The sequence below is a fragment of the Varanus komodoensis genome, unplaced genomic scaffold, assembly GCF_004798865.1.
Source record: "Varanus komodoensis strain SLA01 unplaced genomic scaffold, ASM479886v1 scaffold14_1, whole genome shotgun sequence".
Taxonomy (NCBI): Eukaryota; Metazoa; Chordata; class Lepidosauria; order Squamata; family Varanidae; genus Varanus; species Varanus komodoensis.
In genome coordinates this window covers 25,686,356-25,709,633 of record NW_025335438.1, presented here as the reverse complement: position 1 = coordinate 25,709,633, position 23,278 = coordinate 25,686,356, and the positions used below count along the sequence as shown (strand labels likewise).

The window sequence follows — 23,278 nt, the reverse complement described above, 5'->3', positions numbered from 1 at the left end:
AATAATAATATTGCCTTAACATTTGACTTTTTCTATAAAGGCTGTTTATGGCCTCCAAATGTAAAAGAAATTAGTGCAGGATTTGAAGAAGGTAGGAATTCTTTGGGATACAGTTTACTAGTACTTTCTCTTACCAAACTTACATGGTGAAAATTTATCAGGTTTTTGTCTGTGTGTGTATTTTTCTTAGGTTATATAAAAGAGGACCTTTCTCCCTGCCCACGGCCTAAACGAAGACAACCTTATAATGTGATGTTTTCTCCAAAAGGGAAAGAACAAAAAACATAACTGAGGAGTAAACTGTGAAAATATAAGATATAAACCTTTTGTTTCAGTTCGTATTTATAACCAATAAAAATATAAATATGCAAGAAATTAGAAATTGGCTTTCCTTATCATTTGAAAAATATATCCCCCTAAATCCAACTATTTAATATGTGTGTATAAGTAAGTAATTTTTGTATATATGTTTATATGTCTTGTTCTGATTTTGCACCCCATAGTATGGAGGGCCTATTAGAGCCTGCAGTTCAGGTCCCTGCTGGCTGCATTCAAACCTGGTGTATATTGGTATCTTCTTTGGGCTAAGGGAAGTTGCAGCTGCTCATGTTGGGTTTAGAAGATCCCAAGAATTTTAGGTCTGACCTTAGAGGGTGCTTCAGTTTTGCACTGGATAACTTAATGTGTAGCCACTTTGCTTTTTGTAATTTTTTAAAAAGTCTAATAAAAATGTGTTTTCTTAATTCCGACTCTTCACCACACGTGTTCTTTCCAAACTCTCAAATTCAGTCAAAATATTACAAAGCCTTCCTTGCTCTATAGATGCCTTAGCATTCACAGTGTAACTTCCTTATACATAGGCGTTTATTGGTTTCTATAGCATGATCCATGGCATGGCCAGTTGCAATATTCTGGCATTCCCAGCTCTGGCTCTGAGAACGGCTCACAAGGGGCCACAGGCTGAAGCAGCTAAGGACTGTGGGATCACGCAGCTTCTGTGGACACCCAGGCATGCTGCTTGAGTAAGAAGAGGAAGAAGCTGCTGGGGGGATATTGTTGAGCCGGGCTGTTAAGGGGCTTGAGTCTGCTGTCCTCAGACAGCTGCCTTTCTATTACAGCAGCTCTGTCTGCCATTGCCTTCTCTAAAGTACATCCCAAAGTACATATTTTTGTTCAGAGGAGTCAGTTCCTGACTCCAGAAGCACATAAGCTCTAAGTTACGTGACATGTGGCCCACAGACAAAAGACTTATCTGGCATCCAGTTTCACAAAAGGTTTACCTGATGCTTGTGTGGTGCAAGCCAAGTCTTTTGCAAGAAGCCTTGCATATGTCCCCAAGTGTACTGTGTTCTGTGTACTAGTCAGTGGCACTGCCCTGTGCATCAATATTTGCTCTAGCATGCAAACAACTTAAACTAGAGAGCATGTTATCCAGGTCCCAGCAGCACAGACCTAGGGGCATAGGGGTGAGGAACAATTAAGAGCATGCCTAATTACCTAGTGGTTCTGTTACAAGGTGGCAGCAGTCAGCAATACCAAAAGGCAATACTTTGACAGTGAAGTGAATGTATCTGCCCATTTCCTCAGCATTCTTTACTTCCCTTTAACATCTTATCCACCATACCTCTCTCCCTACAAGACCTTCCCTGTCCACAGCTTGCTCTCTTCTCTGCTAAAAGCTATAAGAGCACCTGCCCCACCACTAGTCATAGCTCACACTCCAAATTTCAAAGACTGAGAAGCATAGTCAAGTCTACAGTACATCTGCCCTTTGTAAATCCTTACCATAGCTGCTGAAGCATTGCTAACTCTGCATTGGTAGTGATTCACTATGAGTTACAGAAGCTCACAGATTTTCTTTCTCTAAGACAGGCCCCAATTGGCATATTTAAAAACAACTGAAAATACTGAGGAAATGGGCATACAATGGCCAATCTTCACAAATCGCATTAGATCAGTGTGCTTTTGGGGGATTGATTTGCACAAAGCAGCTGATCTTAGGTCATTCTCGGTGGGTTTTTAGATGCCAATTGTGGACTACCTTAGCAACAAGAAGTCTTGCCCTTCTGACCTGCAAAGGCTCCTGAGATACTTGCTGGAAGCAGTTGAAGAGAGCAAAGGCAAACAAGACATGACTTGCAAAGATAAGACTTGTGCTTGTATGTACAAAAATGACTTAAACCTGCGCTGTTGTGTGATGCAAACTGGCCCATTCTCTTGATTCCATTTCTTGGTTACGCAATTCTTCTAAAAATTTCCTATCTAAGTTTGTTTTTAATTCAGAAGAGGGTGTAAGAGGAGTTGCTACATTGTGATTACTTTTGCCTGATCCTCCTTTCAGATAAGCATTAAAATATAAATTCCTTTCCTGGCTGAAATTTCAAATGATCTCTGATACAGCAGAAATCTAAAACAAAATTACTTAAATACATGTATGAAATACTGGCCTAAAAAGGTGTAGTGGGGGACACCAACTATAAGGAATGTTATTTACAACATTGTTGCTTTTGATTACTCCTTTTTTCATACCAACAACTTTTCTGCCTTGTTAAGCTAGCTAGTTAAGATTATGGGTTCCCAGATGGGGAACCTTAGAAGTTCCTCAAAGGTCTGCAGGCACACCAACAGCCCAGCACAATTCCACCAGAGAGGGAAATCTGATGATGTTTCTTTGTGGACTCATTTCAAGAACTGAAGATGTTGGTTTTAAAATTAAGATTGTTTATAATATAAACATGGAGTGTCCCCTTTATACAGGGTAATAGGCTCATTTACTAGTATGGTCAATCAAATATTTATGTAATCAAATGAGGGACATGGAAAGGCTTGAAATTTGGCCTTAAACCAGACTTCCCAGATCTGTGGCCCTCCAGATCCTAGTGCAGCCAGGATGACTAGAATGACAGGAATTTTATCCAAACATTTGTGGAAGGTACCAGGTTGGGAAAGATTGTCCTAAATCAGTTCTGTCATAATATCTTTGTGGAATGATCCAGTAGCATAAATAAGCCCTTCTCAAAGTATCTGTGTATATGTATACCAGTTCTTAGGACTGGATCTTGGTAAGATAAGCTGTTCCCTTAGTGCTTGTTCATAATAAGTAACTTTCAAATAGCATTAAAATTAGATTGAAAACCTGGGATTGGTGTGAGTTCCTGTTCTTACAGTATATCACACACCAAGTGTTGTGATGCTTGACCATCCTGAGACTTTTATGTATAGGACAGGGTACAAAAGTTTAAAATAAAAAAATAATAATTCCATTTCTTGCCTTATGGTTTCCAGTTTGCCTTGATTCTTTCTTCTCACATTCCATTTGCCAGTTGTATGCATTGTCCAGCATCAGACTTTACTTTCACCTTTAAACTTCCTTTCAGTTGTGTCATTAGCAACAGTGCTATTTGTATTTGTCCCTTACTCTTCCCCAGTAGCTGGTTGAGTGCTTTCCAACCTGGGATTCCCATCTTCTGGAACGATCTCTTATTTAATTTGTGATTGTTTTATCACAAGATTTACAAGATAAGAATATTCAGAATTAGTTTACCATTGCCTTCTTCAGCACAGTACTCTCTCAAGTTAGCCTGAACTTCACTGCCATTGTCTACGAAAGATCCTCCACCATTATTGTCTTCAACTACCACTGGTGTCCAGTAGCTGCCCTCAAGAAGATTCTTCACCCTCATCACCATTAGAGATATCCATTCTCTTCTGCCGATGTGACCTCATTCCTGAAGTGGGTAGATGCATATCAGCTTTTACCATTCCACCTTGGTTGGCCCAGCTAGATCAGACCAGACGAATGAGGGAGTCTGGTCTCCTGATGCTTTTGGCATTTCTGGCGCTATTAAACTCCTTCACCACTTTAAAGTATATATCCAAGAAGGAATGGTAAGATGCCTACTTAGACATACATACATACATACATACATACATGTATTTATAGGCTGCCTTAACTGCCGAGGTGGATAATTTAGTTTACTGAGGCTCATTTCCAAGGAAGGTTGTGTAAGTTTGCAGTGAAAATCTACAATCCATTACTTTGTGGGCTTTACTGTCAAGTAAACATACATTAGATCAACTGCATATCAATTAGCGACTAAAGAACTGCACAGAAAACATTTTCTGGAGCAAATTAATAAAAGGCAGTTGCACTACTAAAGATTCCATTTTTTAACGAGTTGGCATTTATAAATATTCCATGAGAAGACAGTAATACAGTGTTTTTCCTATTTAAAATAGAAGAAATGGCCATTATCTCACTGATGGTTCTAGACCTCTGAACCTTTGACGGTTCACAGGTTGTATTAATCTTTATATGATGAATGCAGAAAAAGTGAACTACTCTACCTAGCTTGTCTATGCTTTTATAGTGTTTGAAGGGGGAGGGTCAATTGGATAATATTAATATTTTTGAAAATAAGGCTCTGCTTTATTAGAAACCTGAACCTTTATTCCTGGTTTACAGTACTTAAATACCATGCAAAATATATTTTACATTTGTGATGACCTGAACTTTCACTAGCAATGATAACTAAGATTTGGTTAGCATGACAGGAATATCATGTATATCATGATATTATATATCCTAAAATTGTATCTTACAACAATTCCTCTGTCATTTTGATAGCAAAAGTCCATCACCTTGCTTTATCTATTTTCCATTTGCTGCCTAATGCTTGGTGAATGGCTTCTTCTGGTGCATTTCATAGAATCACAGAATAGTAGAGTTGGAAGGGGCCATGAAGGCCATCAGGTCCTACCGCCTGCTGTTGCAGGACACCAAGTTACACCATCCCACTCAGTTGGCTGTCCAGTTTCTTTTTGAATGTCTCTAGTGTGGGAGAGCCCACCACCTCTCTAGGCAGCTGGTTCCACTGTTGTATTGTTGCATCTGACAAATTCAGGTCAAACAACTGTTGTTCATTATGCTTGTGTGTGTAAGGTGTGGCCCAGGAACCACATGTGCACTGGAAGGCATTTACTATGGCTTCCCATTGTTGTGCTGACCTCTCTGCCATCACAGTTGCTATTTCCCAGTGATCCTGACACAGTGTGCTCTTTTTGCTAGCAAAGGAAAGCTATTTATACCAGGGGTGGAGTTCTGGGAGGAGCACATTGCATATGGCTCCTGAAGCTGAAAAGATCCTGCAACCTAGCTGGAATTTTTTATTTATTTTTATTTTTATTTGTCTTATTATTTATATACTGTCCAATTCACATATGTATTTGTCTTGCAGGTATTTTAAATTTGTGAACCCTAGTTTATTGGAGACTTTTTCTGTTCAAGTCAGTGTTTTTCAAACACAGTACAGTGAAAGAACAGGAGTACCAAGTTTAAGTCTAATGCACTTCTGGAGATGCCTCCCAGTCTTATCCTCAAGTCAGGAAACCAAAAGATTAAAGTAAAGGAGATCCCAGAATTACATGGCCTATCAGCCACACTACTGAACTAGTCCAAGACTATCTCAATCACACACCTCATTACAAAAGCATGGTCCCTCTCTACCTTTGGTCACCTTTTCCAGACAACCTTTCCCCCACTGTTGTTCCTAAGATACCCCCAGAGTTGGCCCCCACTGCACAGTCCCCACTCGTCATTCAGCTTACACAGCCTTCCCACCCTTGTGTCCTTCCTAAAAAAATCAATGACCCATCATCAGCGCAAGGGTGCTACTGTTCTTTTTCTTCTTGAGGTCCTTCATCAACGATTTTCCAAATGCCACTTTCAGAGAGCAAAACCTGCTATCCCCCTCCAGCAACATCAGACCATACACGGAACCAAATCTTTCAGCCTAAAGATAAAACTGCCGCTGGCATCATCTCCAACCTGATATTCAACAGAGTTCAAGACATCACCAGTCACAATCCCTCTGTTACTAACCCCAATCCATTCAATAAAACAATTAGGACAAACCCCTCCTTTACACCAGCAACTTCTCAGAAAATCTAGATTTTTTTCAGGATCATAGAAGTAGACTGCTTCTTCCTGTTCAAACACCCAGTACCAAACTCAATTATCATATAAGCTTTGCAGTCTAGATGAACACATGTCCCATTCTTCCCCCATACATATACAAGACAGGAAGCTCAATGCCTTTGGCTGAAAAATCTACTCCACAGCCACCTAATCCTTAAAGATCACTCATTAATAAGCCTGCATATCAGCATGCAAATCCTATGGGAGAAGAGGGCTTCTCTCTCTGATCAATTATCCAAGGACACTTAAAAACTTCACCAGAACCCTTCTAACTGAGGTACAAAGGCTAAGTAACCAGCAAAATCAATACTGTACAAGATATAGTGGACTGTGGATTCAAATCTACAGCAAAAACCCCTTCATTCAGAAGACATCCATGATACCACACTGGAAAATGGAATGGGGAAATCTCCACATCAGCTATGTTTTGGTATGAGGATATGATTAGTGATGTGATTTAACATGGAAACAATAGATCCCCTTTCTGAGTTTGCACATAATATGTAAGATCAACCAATCCATTTTGAGTTGCAGCTATTACAATATTTAAATTGGCTTCATGGAGAACTGTTCTGTCTGTTTGGCTTCGTATCTGTGCAAGTTGTTAAACACTTCTGTGTGACTAAGACCGTCATCTTAAGGGAAACCCTACATGAACAACTAATGAATACTAATAAATAAATACTTAATGACTGAGGTTAGTAAACAGATGAGCTGGATGGATAAGCTGAGATAATGTGGATCAATGCAGTTAAAAAATGCCTTCAGGCTGCAACTTAAAACTGCAGCTGAGAGCCAAGTTGGAGAGAACCTTCTTCCAAACTAAAAAACTGCTGGTACAAACTGAAACGGGAATTCCTCTTGAGAGCAACTAATCGATGCGTAGCATCAAGGCATGATCACTTGCTAACACGTAAAGAATAAACTAGAGCAATTACACATGCAAGGCCTAGGGGGCAATATACAAAATAACATAATTCCCAACCGGGCAGAACAAGAACATTGTTGGGAGTACTTAGGGAAACAACAAAATGTAGAACACAAACACAAGCGTGATTCAAGGAAAGACGTTGTGCAGGCTGAGAACAAGCTGCCCAAGAGTAGGATCCAAACCTTGTTTATTAACCCTGTTGATGTATTGTTCACTTGCAAATACTATTATCAGTTCCACAGTGGTAAGTGTTCCTGAGCTGAAACTGTATACTGATATCATGTGCTCAGTGCCAGTCAGGAAATTTCCAGGATCTTTTCCTACAGGAAAGGAAGAACTCTGTACTAAAGGTTACTCTTAGAATGACTTGGCTCTCAGTCCTGATCCAACCAACCTACTAAATGATTTATAGCACAGTGAAAGTAACCTAACCTAGAGATCTGACACCAGCTATTACATAAGGGGTATAAGTGTTGCGGTTCTGGAAAGAAATTCGCAAAGTGAACTCTGATGGTTTTGCTTGATCCCGAAGGAGTTTGTTCAAAGTATATATAAAGAGAGGTAATTTGAATATTTGTCACAATATACAATTGGGAAAGTGTTTGTACTAGTTAACCAGCATTTTCCAATACACACCTGTACTAAGCTTTGCTACAATCAAGTAGGAATAGTTCCCAAAGATTTCTATCAAACAAAAATAAAATATTACCATATTTATTTATGTATTGTATCCCATCCTTCCTCTCAAAGAGCCCCTGGTAGCTAACAACCTTTATGAAACACAGTACAGCATGTAGTTAACTTTAAAATAATGCAATCTATAATAAAATACAATAAAACCAAACAACAGAGTGAATTAAAACATTACAGCACTTGTCTATATTCACAAAGCCTGCACAAACAAATAGGTCTTTGACTAACACCTAAATGACAGCAGTGTGGAAGGGAGATGAATCTTCACCAGAAGAGAATAGCCAGGATGTTGCTACTGAAAAGGCCCTGTCATGCTGCCACATTCTTTTATGGGACCACAAGTGAAGCCTTCTCCACTGATCTTAAATTCCACAATGGGATATAAGACGCCCATGCCATTTCCTTAAATGCTTTATAGAAGGCAGAAATGAAAAGATGAAACTTCCCCTAGCAATTAGGAAAGCTGACCATACTTAATGCTTACCTGTTACAGCACAGTTAAGGCATGGAAGACCTATTAAGAGCAGGAGGAAAGGCAGCAGCGTACCTAGTTGAAGGCAAGCATTCAAAAGCTAATCAAATGATTTTCAACATTTTAGACGGTAGAGGTTCTGCAAAAGCATATTCAAAACTTGAGAAAGCAAAGCAACACAGATCTCTACTGACATGTGCTAAGATACTAACTGTGACACTTTAACAACTGATAAATCAGTGGAGACAGCCAGCACACTGGAGGCAATCCCATTTGGTGATGTGATTCTATGTGATTTGTAGCCCACCCCATTAGCCACAAGGCTCCCTGGCCTCCATGGCTTCTTATTAGGAAGACAAGGCATTCATACTAGTCTCATCCAAAAAGATGTTCCAGATAAACTCTTTGCTCAGTGACAAAGGCAGATCACTCACTATTAACTGAGGGGGGAAACGCAAAATATTTCTACATTTGGCCTAAATATAAATCAGAAAATGTAACTGGTAGTGTTATACTCCATTGCATTAGGATGGTATCATTCCAACAACAGACTAAACAAGAAGAAATGTACACAGGCTGGCAAGTGTTCATACTTCTAAAAATTTAATTTGAGATACTTGGTGGTTACAGTTTAAGCAAAGGGAGACCTTTCCTGTAACTTGTCTCTTGTTTGCCTTTTCATATTTGGTATCCCCTTTTAACTTCAAGATGATGTCTAGAAACTTAGTAAGTCTATTCAGGGCATAATTCTACTTTTTTAAAAGGGATGTTAGACATGGCCCAGCCAAAGTTAAGTGGATTTTAAGTCCTGTTTGTTTACACGAGAGAATTAAATGTCTTCACAAGTCTCCCCACCAAACTCAGTGGTACTTAAAATTGCTTACTTAGCAAGATTGTGCCAAATATTAGCTACTTTATGGTTTCCTCATCTTTCCTTCTCCCAGTTGTAGAAGAGTATGACTGTTAAATACAGGTGGCAAATTTCAAGAGCTCTTGCAGTCATGCTAACAAAGAAAAGCTTTCAGAAAGTCTTGATCCCGTGTTTAATTTGACTCAATCGTCTTCTGGCCTGTGCAAAACCAAACTCTTTATTAAAAATTATTTTAAACATGGTGAGTACTACTCTGGCTGTTGTAATTTATACTTGCTGGAGTTTTCAAACACTCTTTAAGGCAGCCCTAAGTAATGCACCTTGCAGCAGCCTAGTATGAAGATAACCACAGCATGAGTGACAGTGGCCAGATATACATGATCCATAGATGAACACAATTAGTGTGCAAGCTGAAGTTGAGCCAAAGGACTCCTGGTTACAACTATCACCTAGGCCACTGGGACAATCCTCTGGAAAAGATCTGTAGGTTAGTGGTAAAGCAACCACTTTGAATGAAGCAGATCCTGGAGGCAGCACTTGAAAAACTCCAGCCTGCAACTCTGGAGAGCTGCTGCCAGTCAGTGTCCTCAGTACTGGGCTAGATGGATGAAGTGTCTGAGTCTCAGTATAAAGCATAAAGCAGTCTTTATCCACAAGCACTCCCTAAAAGAAACCAGTGGATCAGTTATTTATTTAACAAGTAGAAACCATTAACAAACCCAAAGTATGTTTTTAGTTCTCGACCACTGTAACAATATTTTAATCTAAATTCCCCTTATATCTCTGCACTATGTTTTGCTTTTTAGACAGAACATAGAATTGGAAACACCATTCTTGGCTCTGTTAGCTTTTCCTGATCTGGAAACTAAATGTAATCCATCTAAAGTAATAGAACCTTGTCTTGTTTCTTAAGTTCTCCAGCTTCAGATGTAACTAAATAAGCACTGAGGACATCTGTTACCTAACATTGTAGCTTGAATCTGGTGGGAGGGATACTGTGCAGCTGCTAACTAAATGTTAGGAATAATTAGGAACGGAACAGAAAATAGAACTGCCGAAATCATACTCCCCTTATACAAATTCTGGTGCGACCAAACTTGGAATTTTGTGCTTAGTTCTGGTTGCCGTACCTGAAAAAGGACTTTATTGAGTTGAAAAAGCTAGAGAGAAGGGCAACAAAAATGATCAGGGGGCTGCAGCAGCAGCAGCTGCAACTAGGACTGTTCAGCTCAGAAAAAGGCGAGTAAGGGGAAACTTGATAGAAATGTTTAAAATAATGTATTGTATGGAGAAAGTAGAGAGAGAGACATTTGTCTCCATTTTTCTCCCATAACACTCAAACACAGGGTCAACCCATGAAGCTGATTGGTAGGAGGTTTAGGACAGTTAAAAGGACATACATCTTCACACAGATAACCGATAGAACTTGCAGACATGGCTTTAAAAGGAAATGGAACAGATTCATGACGAAGGAGGCTATCAGTGGCTGCTAGCCTTCTGGCTATGTGCTCCCTCCTTTTCCAGAGGTGGCTTGCCTGCATACACCAGTTGCTGAGGTGCTTGGCCAGGTGGAAATCTTGCACCCATCCTGCTTAGCAATCCTGCAGGCAGCTGGTTTGTCACCATGTGTACAGAGCACTGGACTAGATGGGCCTTTGGTTTGATCCAGCATTGCTTTTTATGTTCTTATGTACTTCTGAGATGGATAAGACGGAAATTATTGCTACCATAAAGCAGTAGCAGTTATCCTTTATTCACAACAGAGATCAGTGTTTGCAAATATTGCTCCACTTGGACCATCAAGAAAGCAGACTTGTGGTTATTTCTACACTGTAACAAAAAGTAGAAGATGATTTTATTGTCAGGATTAAAATAATGGTCCAAATTTTGCTGTTCCTGCATTGCTAGGTGCAAAGTGAGGAACTCATGGAATGTCAGACTTAGATGTGGATCTAGGGTATTCCAAAAGCCCATGATATATTTTGTAGGAAAACAGCAGAGTAGCTCCAGGGAGCGCTGGATATAGGTTGTGAATAAGATGCTGGGCATTTCTTCCACTGGTAAGGATTAGCCTACTGGTTTCACAGAGGAATGGCCTCCCAGACTGAAATAGATTGTTAAGGGTGCTGTGCTTTTACCCCTGCCCTAGATGCATGCACTTCTTCAAACACTGAGGCTTATGTGTATCCAATGGCTAGAGCAAGACATGGTGGTAGCAGTCTGGATAAAGCAGCAGAGAGGAGGAGGGTAGGAGGCTGGGGTGCTGATAGGAACTGGTATACATAGAAGGCCCCAACCCCCTCCCCTCCTCACCCTCTTACACACTCCTTTCCCCTTTCCAAGAAGCACTTCCATGCTTCAGACACAGCTAGCTTGGTTCTTGCACCTGCAAGGGGATGAGGCAGTTGCTCAGCCAGTGCTGGGCTCTCTGAATCAAAGGACCTCAGGCCTAGAACTCCAAAGGATCCTAGTCCCCCTCACCACAACACTGTTGGGAAGCCTTAAGATTGTGCATTAGACTGTTCTCCAGGTTATGGACATTAACGCCACGGACAGAAACAAGCAACATATTGACTGGGTTCAGACAACCCAGTAATCCACACTCAAGACTTCAACATGGGGTAAGCATGGGCTCTTCTTGGACTGTTGAGTTATTGCTGTGTTCACTGAACACAGCTGCACTAACAAGTCATGGCTTATTAACCACCAATAAGACTTGGGCTGATCCCATGGTTTGTTGCTGGGTTGCAACCTTTAGGTTGTGCACTATGGTTTGTAGCTGGCTTCAGATAACACAAAAGCCCAAATTCCAGGAACACCCTGCTGTTCAACAGCAACCCACTGTCAACCCATACTCAACCTTTAATGTGGGTTCCTGTGTTGTCCTTCCTTTTGATGACAAGGTCTAGAAAAAAGCAACCTGCCTTGTGTCTGATCTGGGACATGCAGTGAACTGGCATTATGGTCAGTGATGCACTTCAAGACAGCTTATCTTCAAAATACTGAGTCCCAGTCCTGCAAACTTAGCCACTATACCATACTGCTTCTTGCAGCATCCCCTGGGATAACTGGGAGGATTGCTGTGGGAAGAGCAGGGAAGCGGTTTATCAGGTTTCCTGCTGTGCCTGATTTGTTAGCAAAGCAGGAACCCCAGGCTAACTTTTGGGGTCCTGTGGATGAATGGGAGATGCCTCCTGTTTTTCCAAGGGCTTCTGGTCTCCATGTTTAGATTCCTAAGGCCGAGAAGGGAGGAGGCAGTTGTGCAGGTTTATATAAAATCTGCGTACCACCCTGTGCATACATTCTTAATATTTATATTTTTAAAAATTCACTGTAACTGTCATACATTAGAAGGTACCAGCACATTTACAGTAACAACTTGCAGTTTTCAAAACTGTGCCGCTATTATCATGCAGAGCACTGGAGGATTTCAATTTACAGCAAGGGGATACCTTTAAGGAACTGAAAAAATTACCAAAGATCCTACCAAAAGGACTGGGATTTTATCTTCAGCAATCCCCATTAATAAGGATGCATCACCTGCTGTCTCGCATCTACCTGTCAACATTCTTCTTTGTAAAACTAGGTATGTGTTCCATCTAACTCCTTGTCTAGAACCCACAGAAAGGGCCTAAAGCAGGGATGGAGGCTTGTTTTTGACTGTGGCCTTCCAGATGTTGTTGGAATACAGCTCCATCATTCTTTTCCACAGAAAACATGCATTTCTTTAAACTTGAATGCAAATGTTCAACAAATTCATCAAATTTATATAAACTTCATTGTGGCAGGATAGCAACACACTTGTATATGTCAGATAGCTTCAGAATTAGTATAGGAATATAATGAATTAAACGAGTACCTAAAAGTTATGACAATTTTTCCCAACTTGACCTTACATTGTTTTAAAATATAAATACTAACCATTCCATTAAAAGTTGCAAATGGTTTGAGGCGTTTTTAATGTTATTCTTACAATCCATAATACAAGCTCACAGTTTGCTAGCTTTATCCACAGGAAAAGAAGTAATGTGAGCTGAGTTTAATATCAACAACATCTAAGCAACATTCAACATGCATACATAAATATATGGAAATGGGATATTATTGCTTCAATTACTCTGTTACAGAGGATTTTTTATTTAGCACATTATTTTCTCAAAATTAGCCAGCCTAAGAACATAAGCCTGTGTTTCTACAATTCACAATAAAATAATGGAATAATAATAATAATAAACTGGAATAATAATACGCAACAAATGTTTTCGTTCCAGATTTCATCATTTATTTATGTAAGATTTGGGGGATACAACAGGTTGCTTGGACATGGTATAATTCATACAAGGTGAATAATAAATCACCTAGGTGTGCTTTGATAGCATCGCAACATTTCTGACTGTGCACTGAAGGTGGGTAATCATTTAAATTTCAGGTATTTGTTTCATTAAAATTTCACACGTAAAAAAGACCATTTATTGTTAGGGAATTGCAAACCAATGTAAGGCTCAGAAAACTTCAATCTCTGTGAAATTTTACATACCTCTCTGCCAAGGTTGGAAAGTTATTAACTGCTAATACTGCTGAAATTCTGCTCAACCAGTGTCTGTGATTTTAGCAAAGAATGCTGGGGTAGAGAAGACTTTTATCTGATCCAGTAAAGCATTTTATGTTCATAAACAAAAGAGCACTTAAGGCATAATTAAGACTTAAGGAGATAATTATGACTTAATTAGTGAGGGTTCTTGAGCTATTTAGTTAACAGAACACAAGATCATATAACAAGGTAATTCTATAGAAGCCCATTTACTCTCAGGTAAGGTTGGGTATAGGATCGCATCTTAAAGTCAGCCCACATTCTGGCTCTATGAGAGTAGAAATTGAGAAGTCATTAACCCACCAATTTGACAGTTTTGTTTCTCTTATTCTCAGTTCAACAGCAAACTCTCTTTACTGAACATGAGTATTTTTAACTAGCTAAGGGCAAAATCTAATCCATCCTTAGACAGAAAAATGTTCTACAACTTGTAGCATGCTGGCTGGCACAGTAATGCCAGGAGATTTCCCCACTTCTCACTGTATGACTGGGTCAGTCACTCTCAGCCAAACCTACCTTTTGTTGTGAGGATAAAAAGGAGAGGAAGAGTATATAACTTGCTAGCAAGAGGTAAAAAGGTGGGATATAAATGTAATATGAGGATCATTATAATGTGATTTATGATGTTTTATTTTCTCATTACTTGATTATGATTATACCAGTCATAAAAATATTTCAGGTCATGTTGCTTGAAACAATTGTCTCTCTCTGCTGAATGGATGCCCAATGACATAATTACTTATAATTTATTTATTAGATTTTTATCCTGACCCATTAGCCATAAGACTCCCTGGGCAGATTACAGAGTTTAAAAAATACAATAAAAGTACAATTAAAAATGGCAATTAAAATAACAATCCAATAAGCAAAGCCACACCATTATGAAACTTCACATAGCCATAATTCATCCAAGGACAATGGTAAAGGCACAACAGCAGATTATAACCAATTGTAAGGTGTTAAAATCATCAAAATCATACTTGCAATTAAAATATGGAGAAAATAAAAAGGTCTTCACCTGGCATTGGAAAGAGGATAAAGAGGGTGCCAGGTGAACCTCTCTTGGGTCCCCCTGCCTCAGCTTTCACAGGACAGACACAAATCTTTCCTAGTTCCAGGTGGTGATGACAGAGACTGAACACTGCAGAAGAAGAGCATGAGGACAATGCTCTTGAGCACTGAGCTACAATTAACAAAGTCCGCCATCCATGGAGTCATTTCACTTGTGGGGTCTTGCAGTTTCAATGTAAAGTGAAGCTCTTTCCCGATCCTGTTCAATACCTTTGTAATCAAGCTGCAGACTCCCTAGTGTGGTAAGATTTTAGAAGGCAGCTTAGTGTGTTGCCTCACTTTAGGTTTTGACATTAAATTTTAATCATTGTTCTTTTTAAGCTTCTTAGACCTTCATGTAAGCAAACTATGTCAAGCATGTCAGCTGGCCCAGAGAATTTTCCTACTCCTAAGACCACGAACATGGTAAAGCTACAGTAGATTAAAACTGTAATGCCATTTTCTGAGTCATGTTATGATGGCAATTAGAATATTTAATAAATGAAATGTTTAGTTCAAAAGGGGAAATGATGGCAGCTTAAAAAGACTTAGAGGTGTGATCAACAATGGCAAAGGCTCATGTTTTGTATTCAGAAGGCATCACAGCTTTACACAGATACCTGCCCAAACACTGGATTGTTGTGATGGCAACAGAAACATTTTGGAGAAATGAATTGTTCACAGGGCCTGGCAATGGTGACATGTGAATGAGGAAAACATGCACATTCTAGTTAAAAATGCATTTTAGGTGCTGACAATTGTTAAGTGCAAGGTAAGAATGAGTGACTGAAGCAGTGCAAGACCAGTAAATATTCTTTTTGCCACCTCTTCTCCCATGCACTGAATCTGTCATACAATTTTGACATCATACAGTGTAGACAGAAAATAAGAGGGGAAGTCCAAGCAACATACTAATCATGTTTTGTGCACTGCTGATCTTCAAAGCTCTATGTTTATAAAAACTTGGCAAAGTTAATGGAATTCTCATCCTTGGCATGTTCATCTTACATACGTGGGACACATGGTAATTGCAGAGCTTTACACTGTAAAAGGATGGAGGTATTCCATTAAAGTATACAGTTAAAAGCTGGAGGGTGTGGGAGGCTGCAGAGAGGCAAGCAGGAATGTTTGAAAAACAGTTACCACACACGTGGCAGCTTGCCTGCAGTTCTCAACAACCGCTCTTAAACTATCAGAAACAGGAGCTTGGTTGGTTTTCACACGAGACAAGTGAGACCAATTTTGTGTTTCTATGATACGATAAAAAGCACAATTCTCTTGTACGGAAATGAATAGTCATGTTTGTCATTAATACTGCTGTTGAAAGTGTGATAGCTATGTATTTCAAAGGCCCATAGTTATAAAAGTAGCATGGGTATTGCCCAGCTTCACTGGAATGTGTCACTAATCCTCATGGGTTAAAACCTTGCATGAAGCAATGCACGCTTTCTGTAAGTAATTTCTGCTTCTGAAATATACTGGGACTAACAAAACATGAAACTACCTTTTTCTGAGTCAGATCACTCGTCTTTCTAGCTTCCTGCATGCAAGATATATGCTCTGTTGTTACAGACTAGAACAGAAATTGATCTTGGAAGGGTTCTGATGGTTCTCAAGACATGTTTGAAGGAAACCCCCAAAGTATGCTTTCCCAATGGCAGATAAGTAAATTGTAAATCGCACATACCTTACTGGAAAAAAAACCCTTCAAAACTATTTGCTTATTTTGTATTTCAGAAATCCATTCAACTAGAGTCAGCATGTTTAGCATGTTGAACTGGGACTCAGTAGGTCTGGGTTCTATCCCTATTTGGCCATGAATCTTATTGGATTTCTTTAGGTCAGTCTCAGCTTAACCTACCTTGCATGGTTGTTGTGAGGATTAAATGAAGAGGGGGAGGATCCTGTTGGGCAGCTTTGATTCCTTGGATGAAAAATAAAGTAGGATATAAATCTAATAAATAAATAATATTCTGCCATTATAAAGTTTCATGTTCTACTAAAAGGGAGCAGTATACACATAAAAATGGTGCTTGAGCTAATGCAAAAAATGAATGGAACAGCACTCAGATGTCTTTTAAGAAACCATTTCCAATAATTTCTGCTGTCATTTTGTTTACACTTCCAGGCACTTTCAATTCTCCTGAACTCTTAAATTATATTGATATATGCCTTGTTTTGAGGAAGATCAACTTTTCAAGAATGACGAACTTTGCCTAAGAGATTTAATGGAGCTATAGTCATTTGAAAAGAATAATGCCCATGTAGTTCTAAATGGGTGCCAATTAACGGGAAAAGGGAGCTTCATTCTTTAGTGATTTTGAACAACCCTAGCTTCATGCTCCAAGTGGGAGCTGAACACAAGTGGGTCCGTTCTGCCAAAGAGAAAAATGTGCTGTGCAGCATGTCCAAGTAGTTTTGGGCACTGTGATGTTAGGGGGAAACCGAAGAGGCCTATCAGGTATTTAGGAGCGTTTACACCCCCTTAACTTCTTGGTGCCTGCCTTTTTTATGTAACCTTCTCAAGACCATGTGCTGTGCAGTGGCACAACACAGACAAGACTCCACCTTCGCCAGTTCCCCTCCCACTATGCACACAGGAAAAAAAGGAAAAAAACAGAAAGGCTGAAGGAGCTTCCTTAGCTCCAGCTTCCTCCTCCTCCTCCTCCTCCTCTCTCTTTTTTCCCCTCCTCTTTCTTCTTCTACCTCCTCCTCCTCCTGGCTGGAGCTTTTGTTTTTCTCCCCAGCTCTGTAATTTCCACACGTGATTGCTGTGTTGTTGCACCGAGCGCTTAAGCGGGGCGAGTGCACCTATAAATACTAATAACTTTAGCCAAGAAGAGCAAGCAGCGGGGGGAAAAGAAAGGCAGGAGCAAGAGGAGGGGAAGGAAGGAAAGAAGGAAGAGATTCGAGGTGGGGGGGGTGTACAAAGTCGGGCGCGCTCTCCATGCAGGCGGCCAAGACGGAGGAGGAAAACATGCCATGCAAGCCCAAACTCCCTTTTTCCTTCCCGCGGCGACGACGGCTCCCTCGCCTCGCAGCCCGCTGCTAACCCGCCGCCCGAGATTAGGTCGTGCCTACCGCCAGCATTATCATTCTTGCCCACTCCGAGGGTGGGAGAGACGGCGGCCGGGAGCGACAGACAATGGCGGCGACGGCCGCGGCGCCTGCTCCTGCTGCCGTCGCCAGAAGCAGCAACAGCAGCAGTCCTGGTAGTGCCAACAGCGGCGGCGGGGGCGGCACATTCCACCAGCCGCAGCTGGAGCCCTGCCCGAGGAAGCCGCCGCCGCCGCCGCCGCGCATGGACCCCCGGCGCAGGCAGGCAGCGCTCTCCTTTCTGACCAATATCTCGCTAGACGGGCGGCCGGTGCTGCAGGACGACGAGGGCGGCGGCGGAGGCGCTGCTGCCGCTGCAGAGGCGGCGGCGAGGGCGGCTTCAGCTACAGCCTGCAGTAACAGCAGCGGCAGCGCTAGGACTCACTACAGCCTCGCAGGCGCTTCCCAGCCTCCCGCCCTGCAGCAGCTACACGGGGTTTACCCCTGCAGCAGCAGTTGCAGCGCCAGGTTCATGAGCCCCCTGGGAGCGGCGGGCGAGCCGCGGCAGGAAGACGACGTCGAGGATGAGGACGAAGATGCCTTTGCAAGCGTGCAGGTGCCGCTTTCCTCCGCCTTCCCGGGTTCCTCTGGGCCCCCGTCTGCGAGCGGCGCGAGGGGTCGTCTCAACTCTTTCACTCAGGGAATTTTGCCCGTCTCCTTCGCCAGAGCCGTCCCGCAGAACTATTGCTGCCTGGAGCAAGGCCAGATGGGCTCCAGCGCCTTCGAGCTCCAGAGGTCCCGGTAAGTGAGAGCCCCCTTTTCCCCGAGGCCTCTGAAAGGGCTTCTGTGCCTGCAGCGCCCCTCGACACCGAGGGACTTCCTTTCTTGCACACGCACGCACGGGTTCTGCGTTTAGACATGATCTGTCATCTAGAAGCCCCTAACCATCTAATCCCGGAAATGGAGGGTCTAGCCGTGGTGAACGAGGATAACTCTGCACATGCTTAGATGCACTTACTTCTTTATTAATAGTTACTCCACGGCTGACATTCTGGGGTGGAGCTCAAGAGAGCATGATTTCGGATTAAATCCTTCATTGATAAGAGCAAAAGTGCCCTGACAGGCTTTGGGCATTTTGATGATGTTAAGAAAAAGCATTCTGCACCTGCTCAGAGGCATTCCCTGCTGTATTGTTACTTAAGAGCCAGTAAGGATTTAACGAAAGATTCCTTACTGCCTCTTCTGGTCGAAATTCTGAGTAAAAGGATTAAGAGAGCATATACTCAGTATTTCTCATAAACACCCTTTAATAATGCTTATGTCGGGAAAGGGCTCATTCTCCCATCTCAGTGCCTATCTCTGGGATCAGTGAGAAGGCTGTGCTGCTCGGCAGCTTGCTCCTTTGCAGTGTACATAGCCTTGGCATACCTGTACCTCTATATAATCAGGCTACTTTTTTAGTACGAACTGGCGGAGAAGTGCTTAGGCCAGATGAACTCAACTTTAGAAATGTGAGATGTTTATGTGAGATACAGGTATCAATTCCCAGGGAGCACAGTGTATCACATTATATTTGCTTGGTGGAGCTCTGATATGCAGGTAGCAGGTTGTTATGTCACTGCTGGTGTTCTGCACAACAATTTGCATACTGCCAGCAGTATATATGTGTTTAATGGTACTAAATTTAGACTTAATCCTGGAATGTTTCTGCTTAGGGTGCATCTGACAGGCACAGTCTCTCTAACTTACTTGGGAACTAGATTGCCCTACTAGTGCCTATGTTGAAATGTATATCCTGACTTTTTAGGGAAAACTTCTATGTCTTTGATCACTGTGCTAGTGTGAATGACCTCGTGAAATTCTCTCACCTGTTTGAAGGTCTAAACATGAACATCACTTAGATGCCTAGATAAATGTTCCCCAACCTTCAGATGTATTGCACTGCATCAGTCATCTGGCCATACTGACTGGGAATAATGGGAGTAGCAGTTCAACCCATCTGGAGGGCATGAGATTGGGAAGGCTGATTTGGAACTTCGAGGAGTAGCGCGGAGTAGTGTGCAATGTGGCAGAAGTGCTCATAGGCAGCCTCACACGGTGTTCTTTGAAAAATAAATGCTGCATGCTGCTTTCCTTCAAGTTCTGGTAACATTAGGCAAAGCTGGTGTGCTGAGAGTTTCATAGAATGGCCAAACATTTGCACTTTTCCCAAACATGTTTGTGACAATAATAGCTGAACAAGCTCTCCAGAAGGAAGCTCTTTTAACCATGGGGATGCTCTTTCACTCTATTTGCCAGCTTTGAATTACACTGTGAGTTCATATTAAAACTCTCTCCACCTAGTGGATTACCGAATTCTGAATCTGAGCATAATTTGGAAGTACTGTAAGACATTTCTATTTGGGCATATGTTTTGACTTTGATTGAAATTGGTGGTTTTGTATCATTTCCAGTGTTCAGTCAATTATAAAGGGTTTTTATATTTGCTATTTTCCTGTCCTAAGCTTTAAAATATGAATAAATCTTCAATCCTGCGCCTGCTTACCTAAGAAAGGGCCTGGAACCAGTTAAAGTTACTTGTGGCCAGCAGTCTGATTGGTTGCAAAGCACTCAATTCCTTTTAGGACTTAAACTGAACACAGTGGGACTTATATCTGAAAAAGGATGCACTAGCCTTCAAGCCAAAAACTAATGGAAGGATTAGAGAAGTAATAAAATATCCTCCACAGGAATAAATAAATCTCAAACTGACCCCTTCAGGGGCACCAATGAAATCTCCTTTGCTCTGAGTAACCTTGCTACAAATGTGAAACTTGGCATTGGCTTAGCTTTATTCTGGTCTTTTAAATAAATACTTTGGAAAATATTTTTTAATATGAATTAGATTTTCTTGTAAGCAACTTAGCATCTGAATTGGCATTTTAAAAAATTAAATGCTATTAAAATGAAGGCCAGTCCCATCTACTTCTTCCCAGTATTTTATATTGACTCTGAAACACACAAAGCTGTAAGAAGCAATTTCTGTGTCCCTAACAGATCACACCTTTTTCTATTCAAGAAGTTGGGTTGGTGGGTTATTGTTGAACATATTATTGAGCATGTGTTGTATGAACTAAGATACACAAACACCATGGTTTGTTAACTACAACCCACAAATAGAATTCATAGTTTATTGTTGGGTTGTGAGCTGTGGGTTGGTCATGCTTAACAAATCGTAGTTTATTAGCTCAGCTGGTTTTACAACCCACAGTTCAAGAACAGCCTACACTCAAACTTGGATGTGGGCTGTTGCATCACAGAACCCCGTCCATGTGACCAGCCATGTGGCAAGCTGCCCAGTGCCTTATTCATTCTCTTATCTTCTCCTTTTCCCTTCTAGTGGTATTGATAAGTTGTCCAAATTAGGTGTAGCATATCGCATCAAAATCTATGAATTCCATTTCTCTGAATGGGCTTCTCATTGCTGAAGGTTACAGCTAAAACAATTAGAAGCTGGTGGGCATCTCTGCATTACACCAGTGGTAAAACTAGCCGAGTACTATCTAAAACAATGTGTGTATCTATGAAGCACCAATCTGTCTCAGAATCTGATATCGCAGTCTCTTCATTTATTCTTTGGTCTTAACATGCATTACTCATGAGCTGATGTACCACCCCATCACTCCTGTTCTGCTCTTCTTCAACAGTGATCTCTATTTAATGGGAAGCTGCTACAGCATGTTTGTCTGAAGTGTAGAGCATTATGTTTACCCAATTTAAAGATCAAAAAATGCTGTCTTGTAGTCTGGAATTAATGAATAAATAACAGGCTTTAAGTGACAATTCTGCACAGCTAGCTGTTTGTCTGAAAATCCTTCTTTCCTAAATGTTTTGAACACAATTAGATTAACGAAAACAATGAAAAGAAGAGCAGTTGCAGGACATTACAAATGAAGGCATTACAAATGAAGTCATAGGATTGTGGCTGTGTTAATAGTCTGTCTGATCTGAGTGAAGAGAATTACAAGGCAATGCCCTATCAGGAGGCCTTTGTTTTAATCTTACAGTTCCCTTACTGTAGAGTCATATGAAACCAAATGTGTGTTTTCTTTCTGTAATGTATGATTGTATAGTTTTGCAAAAATGTATGCACATGTATAAGTGTGTTATAGCTTCTCTCTTTGTCATGATGAAGATGCAGTTATTGATGAAATGGTTTGGGTAGATCTCCCAGAGTAAACTTAATTACTAAGTAATTAAAGGACCAAAGGTAGCTAGGCAAATAACACAGAGTCAAGGTTGTTTGTGGGAAAATAACCAGCAGCAGTCAAAAGACAACAAACTGCTTTTTCATATGCATGAAATGAAGCAGGTTAAGATAAAGAGTAATTGAAGTTATTAAGGTGAGAAGCTATAACAAATCCTGGGAGCAGAGAGAAATAGAAATCAATTATTTATCACATTGTCTTCCATCCTCCTTCCAAGCAAGACAAAACATGAATAAACCCTTTGAATAAACTCTTCCATTTTATACACATTATGGAAGAAAAACATGTCACATCTGTTGTGGTAAAAAAAAAGCAAGGGTCTGGATCCAGCTAGAGTTACTTGTGACAAGCAGTCAGATTAGTTTGTTGCACCCCTAACCCTAATTTAGGACTTCAGGCTTTCCTAGCTTAAACTCAATTGGTGCCAAAGTATACCATGTAATGTTAGGAGCCTGCATAGGCAACAACCACTTCGTTCAATATATAAAATGGAGAGAATATGGAATGTGTTAAGGGGAGCACCAAGGGTAAGTAAATGAGCTCAGACATTTGCCAGGGGCCCACAGACAACAGGAGCCCATTGGTAAGATCCCCTTGGAGTTGTTCTTGTTTCCTATTCAGCCTGCTTGTTCACCTGCCTGTCATTGTGACCCAGGGAACAGTGGCAGCGCAGGAAGAGCAGCGGATGCTGCTTCCTACTTGCTCTCTCACATCCTACAGTCTTTCTTGCCATCGCACAAGCAATTGGTAGTAATGACAAGAAAGAAGATGAGGAGAAATAGCATATAGTGGCAGTGGTGAAGAGGTTGACTTACTGAGGGATTGTGGGGCTTGCATCAAAGGCCTGAAACTGGAGTGGGCACTGGAAGGTGTAGGACATGTGAGTGAATGAATCGAATGGGACAGAATGAAAGATAATAGGGAATGTAATGAGCTATTACGTTGGATACAATTTCTTTCTTTTCACTCAGGGCACTTCTTCATAGCTTTCTAGATCAGGCGTTCCCAGGCTTTTGGAAATTTTGAGAGAATATAGTGGGTGATCTCACAAAATGGCTGCCATGAAAAGCTTGCCCATTCATAAAATGGTGGGCATGGAGGCAAGGGCTTATCCATTAATGGTAGTTAGAACCTGCCGCAAAGCATTCATTTCCAAGAAGGCAAACTGATGAGGCCAAAAGAAAAAGTAATCAGTCCAAGAACCTTGGTACAAGCTAGAGATGGAGTCTGTGCTCTAAAGTAGAAAACGGCCTTTGAATACAAGCATGGTTCTGGAGGACAACACTTCACTTTTTGGCATGCTAGCCCCCCAGTAAAAAAAGAAAGAGAAAAAATATATTAGGTGCTTGGAAAAATAAAAAAGAGACATGTATGGGCATATTGAAGCCCATGGGAACCATGTTGGAATCC

General features: G+C 41.0%; 2 protein-coding genes and 1 long non-coding RNA gene across 13 annotated transcripts in view; 2 read left to right on the top strand and 1 right to left on the bottom strand.

The window, feature by feature from the left end:
• RBBP8 (RB binding protein 8, endonuclease) overlaps nucleotides 1-743 on the top strand; it is a 43,303-nt gene extending 42,560 nt beyond the window's left edge. For 5 of the 6 annotated variants that reach the window (XM_044423808.1, XM_044423806.1, XM_044423804.1 and 2 more), the window contains exon 19: nucleotides 191-743. In XM_044423808.1, the coding sequence (XP_044279743.1) occupies nucleotides 191-230 (40 nt within the window). In that variant the 3' untranslated portion in view covers nucleotides 231-743. The remainder of the gene's footprint in view (nucleotides 1-190) is intronic. The other variant, XM_044423807.1, reaches the window with a different exon arrangement.
• A 12,460-nt stretch (nucleotides 744-13,203) lies between these two features.
• On the bottom strand, nucleotides 13,204-17,831 carry LOC123020308. Its single transcript, XR_006414048.1, has 2 exons — nucleotides 17,667-17,831; nucleotides 13,204-16,509 (listed from the first exon to the last, which is right to left on the bottom strand). It is a non-coding gene; the product is annotated as an uncharacterized LOC123020308 (long non-coding RNA).
• The window catches only part of CABLES1 (Cdk5 and Abl enzyme substrate 1), a 57,633-nt gene continuing 51,855 nt past the window's right edge, over nucleotides 17,501-23,278 (top strand). For 4 of the 6 annotated variants that reach the window (XM_044423811.1, XM_044423810.1, XM_044423815.1 and 1 more), the window contains exon 1: nucleotides 17,501-18,422. In XM_044423811.1, the coding sequence (XP_044279746.1) occupies nucleotides 17,731-18,422 (692 nt within the window). In that variant the 5' untranslated portion in view covers nucleotides 17,501-17,730. The remainder of the gene's footprint in view (nucleotides 18,423-23,278) is intronic. The other 2 variants (XM_044423813.1, XM_044423812.1) reach the window with 2 other exon arrangements.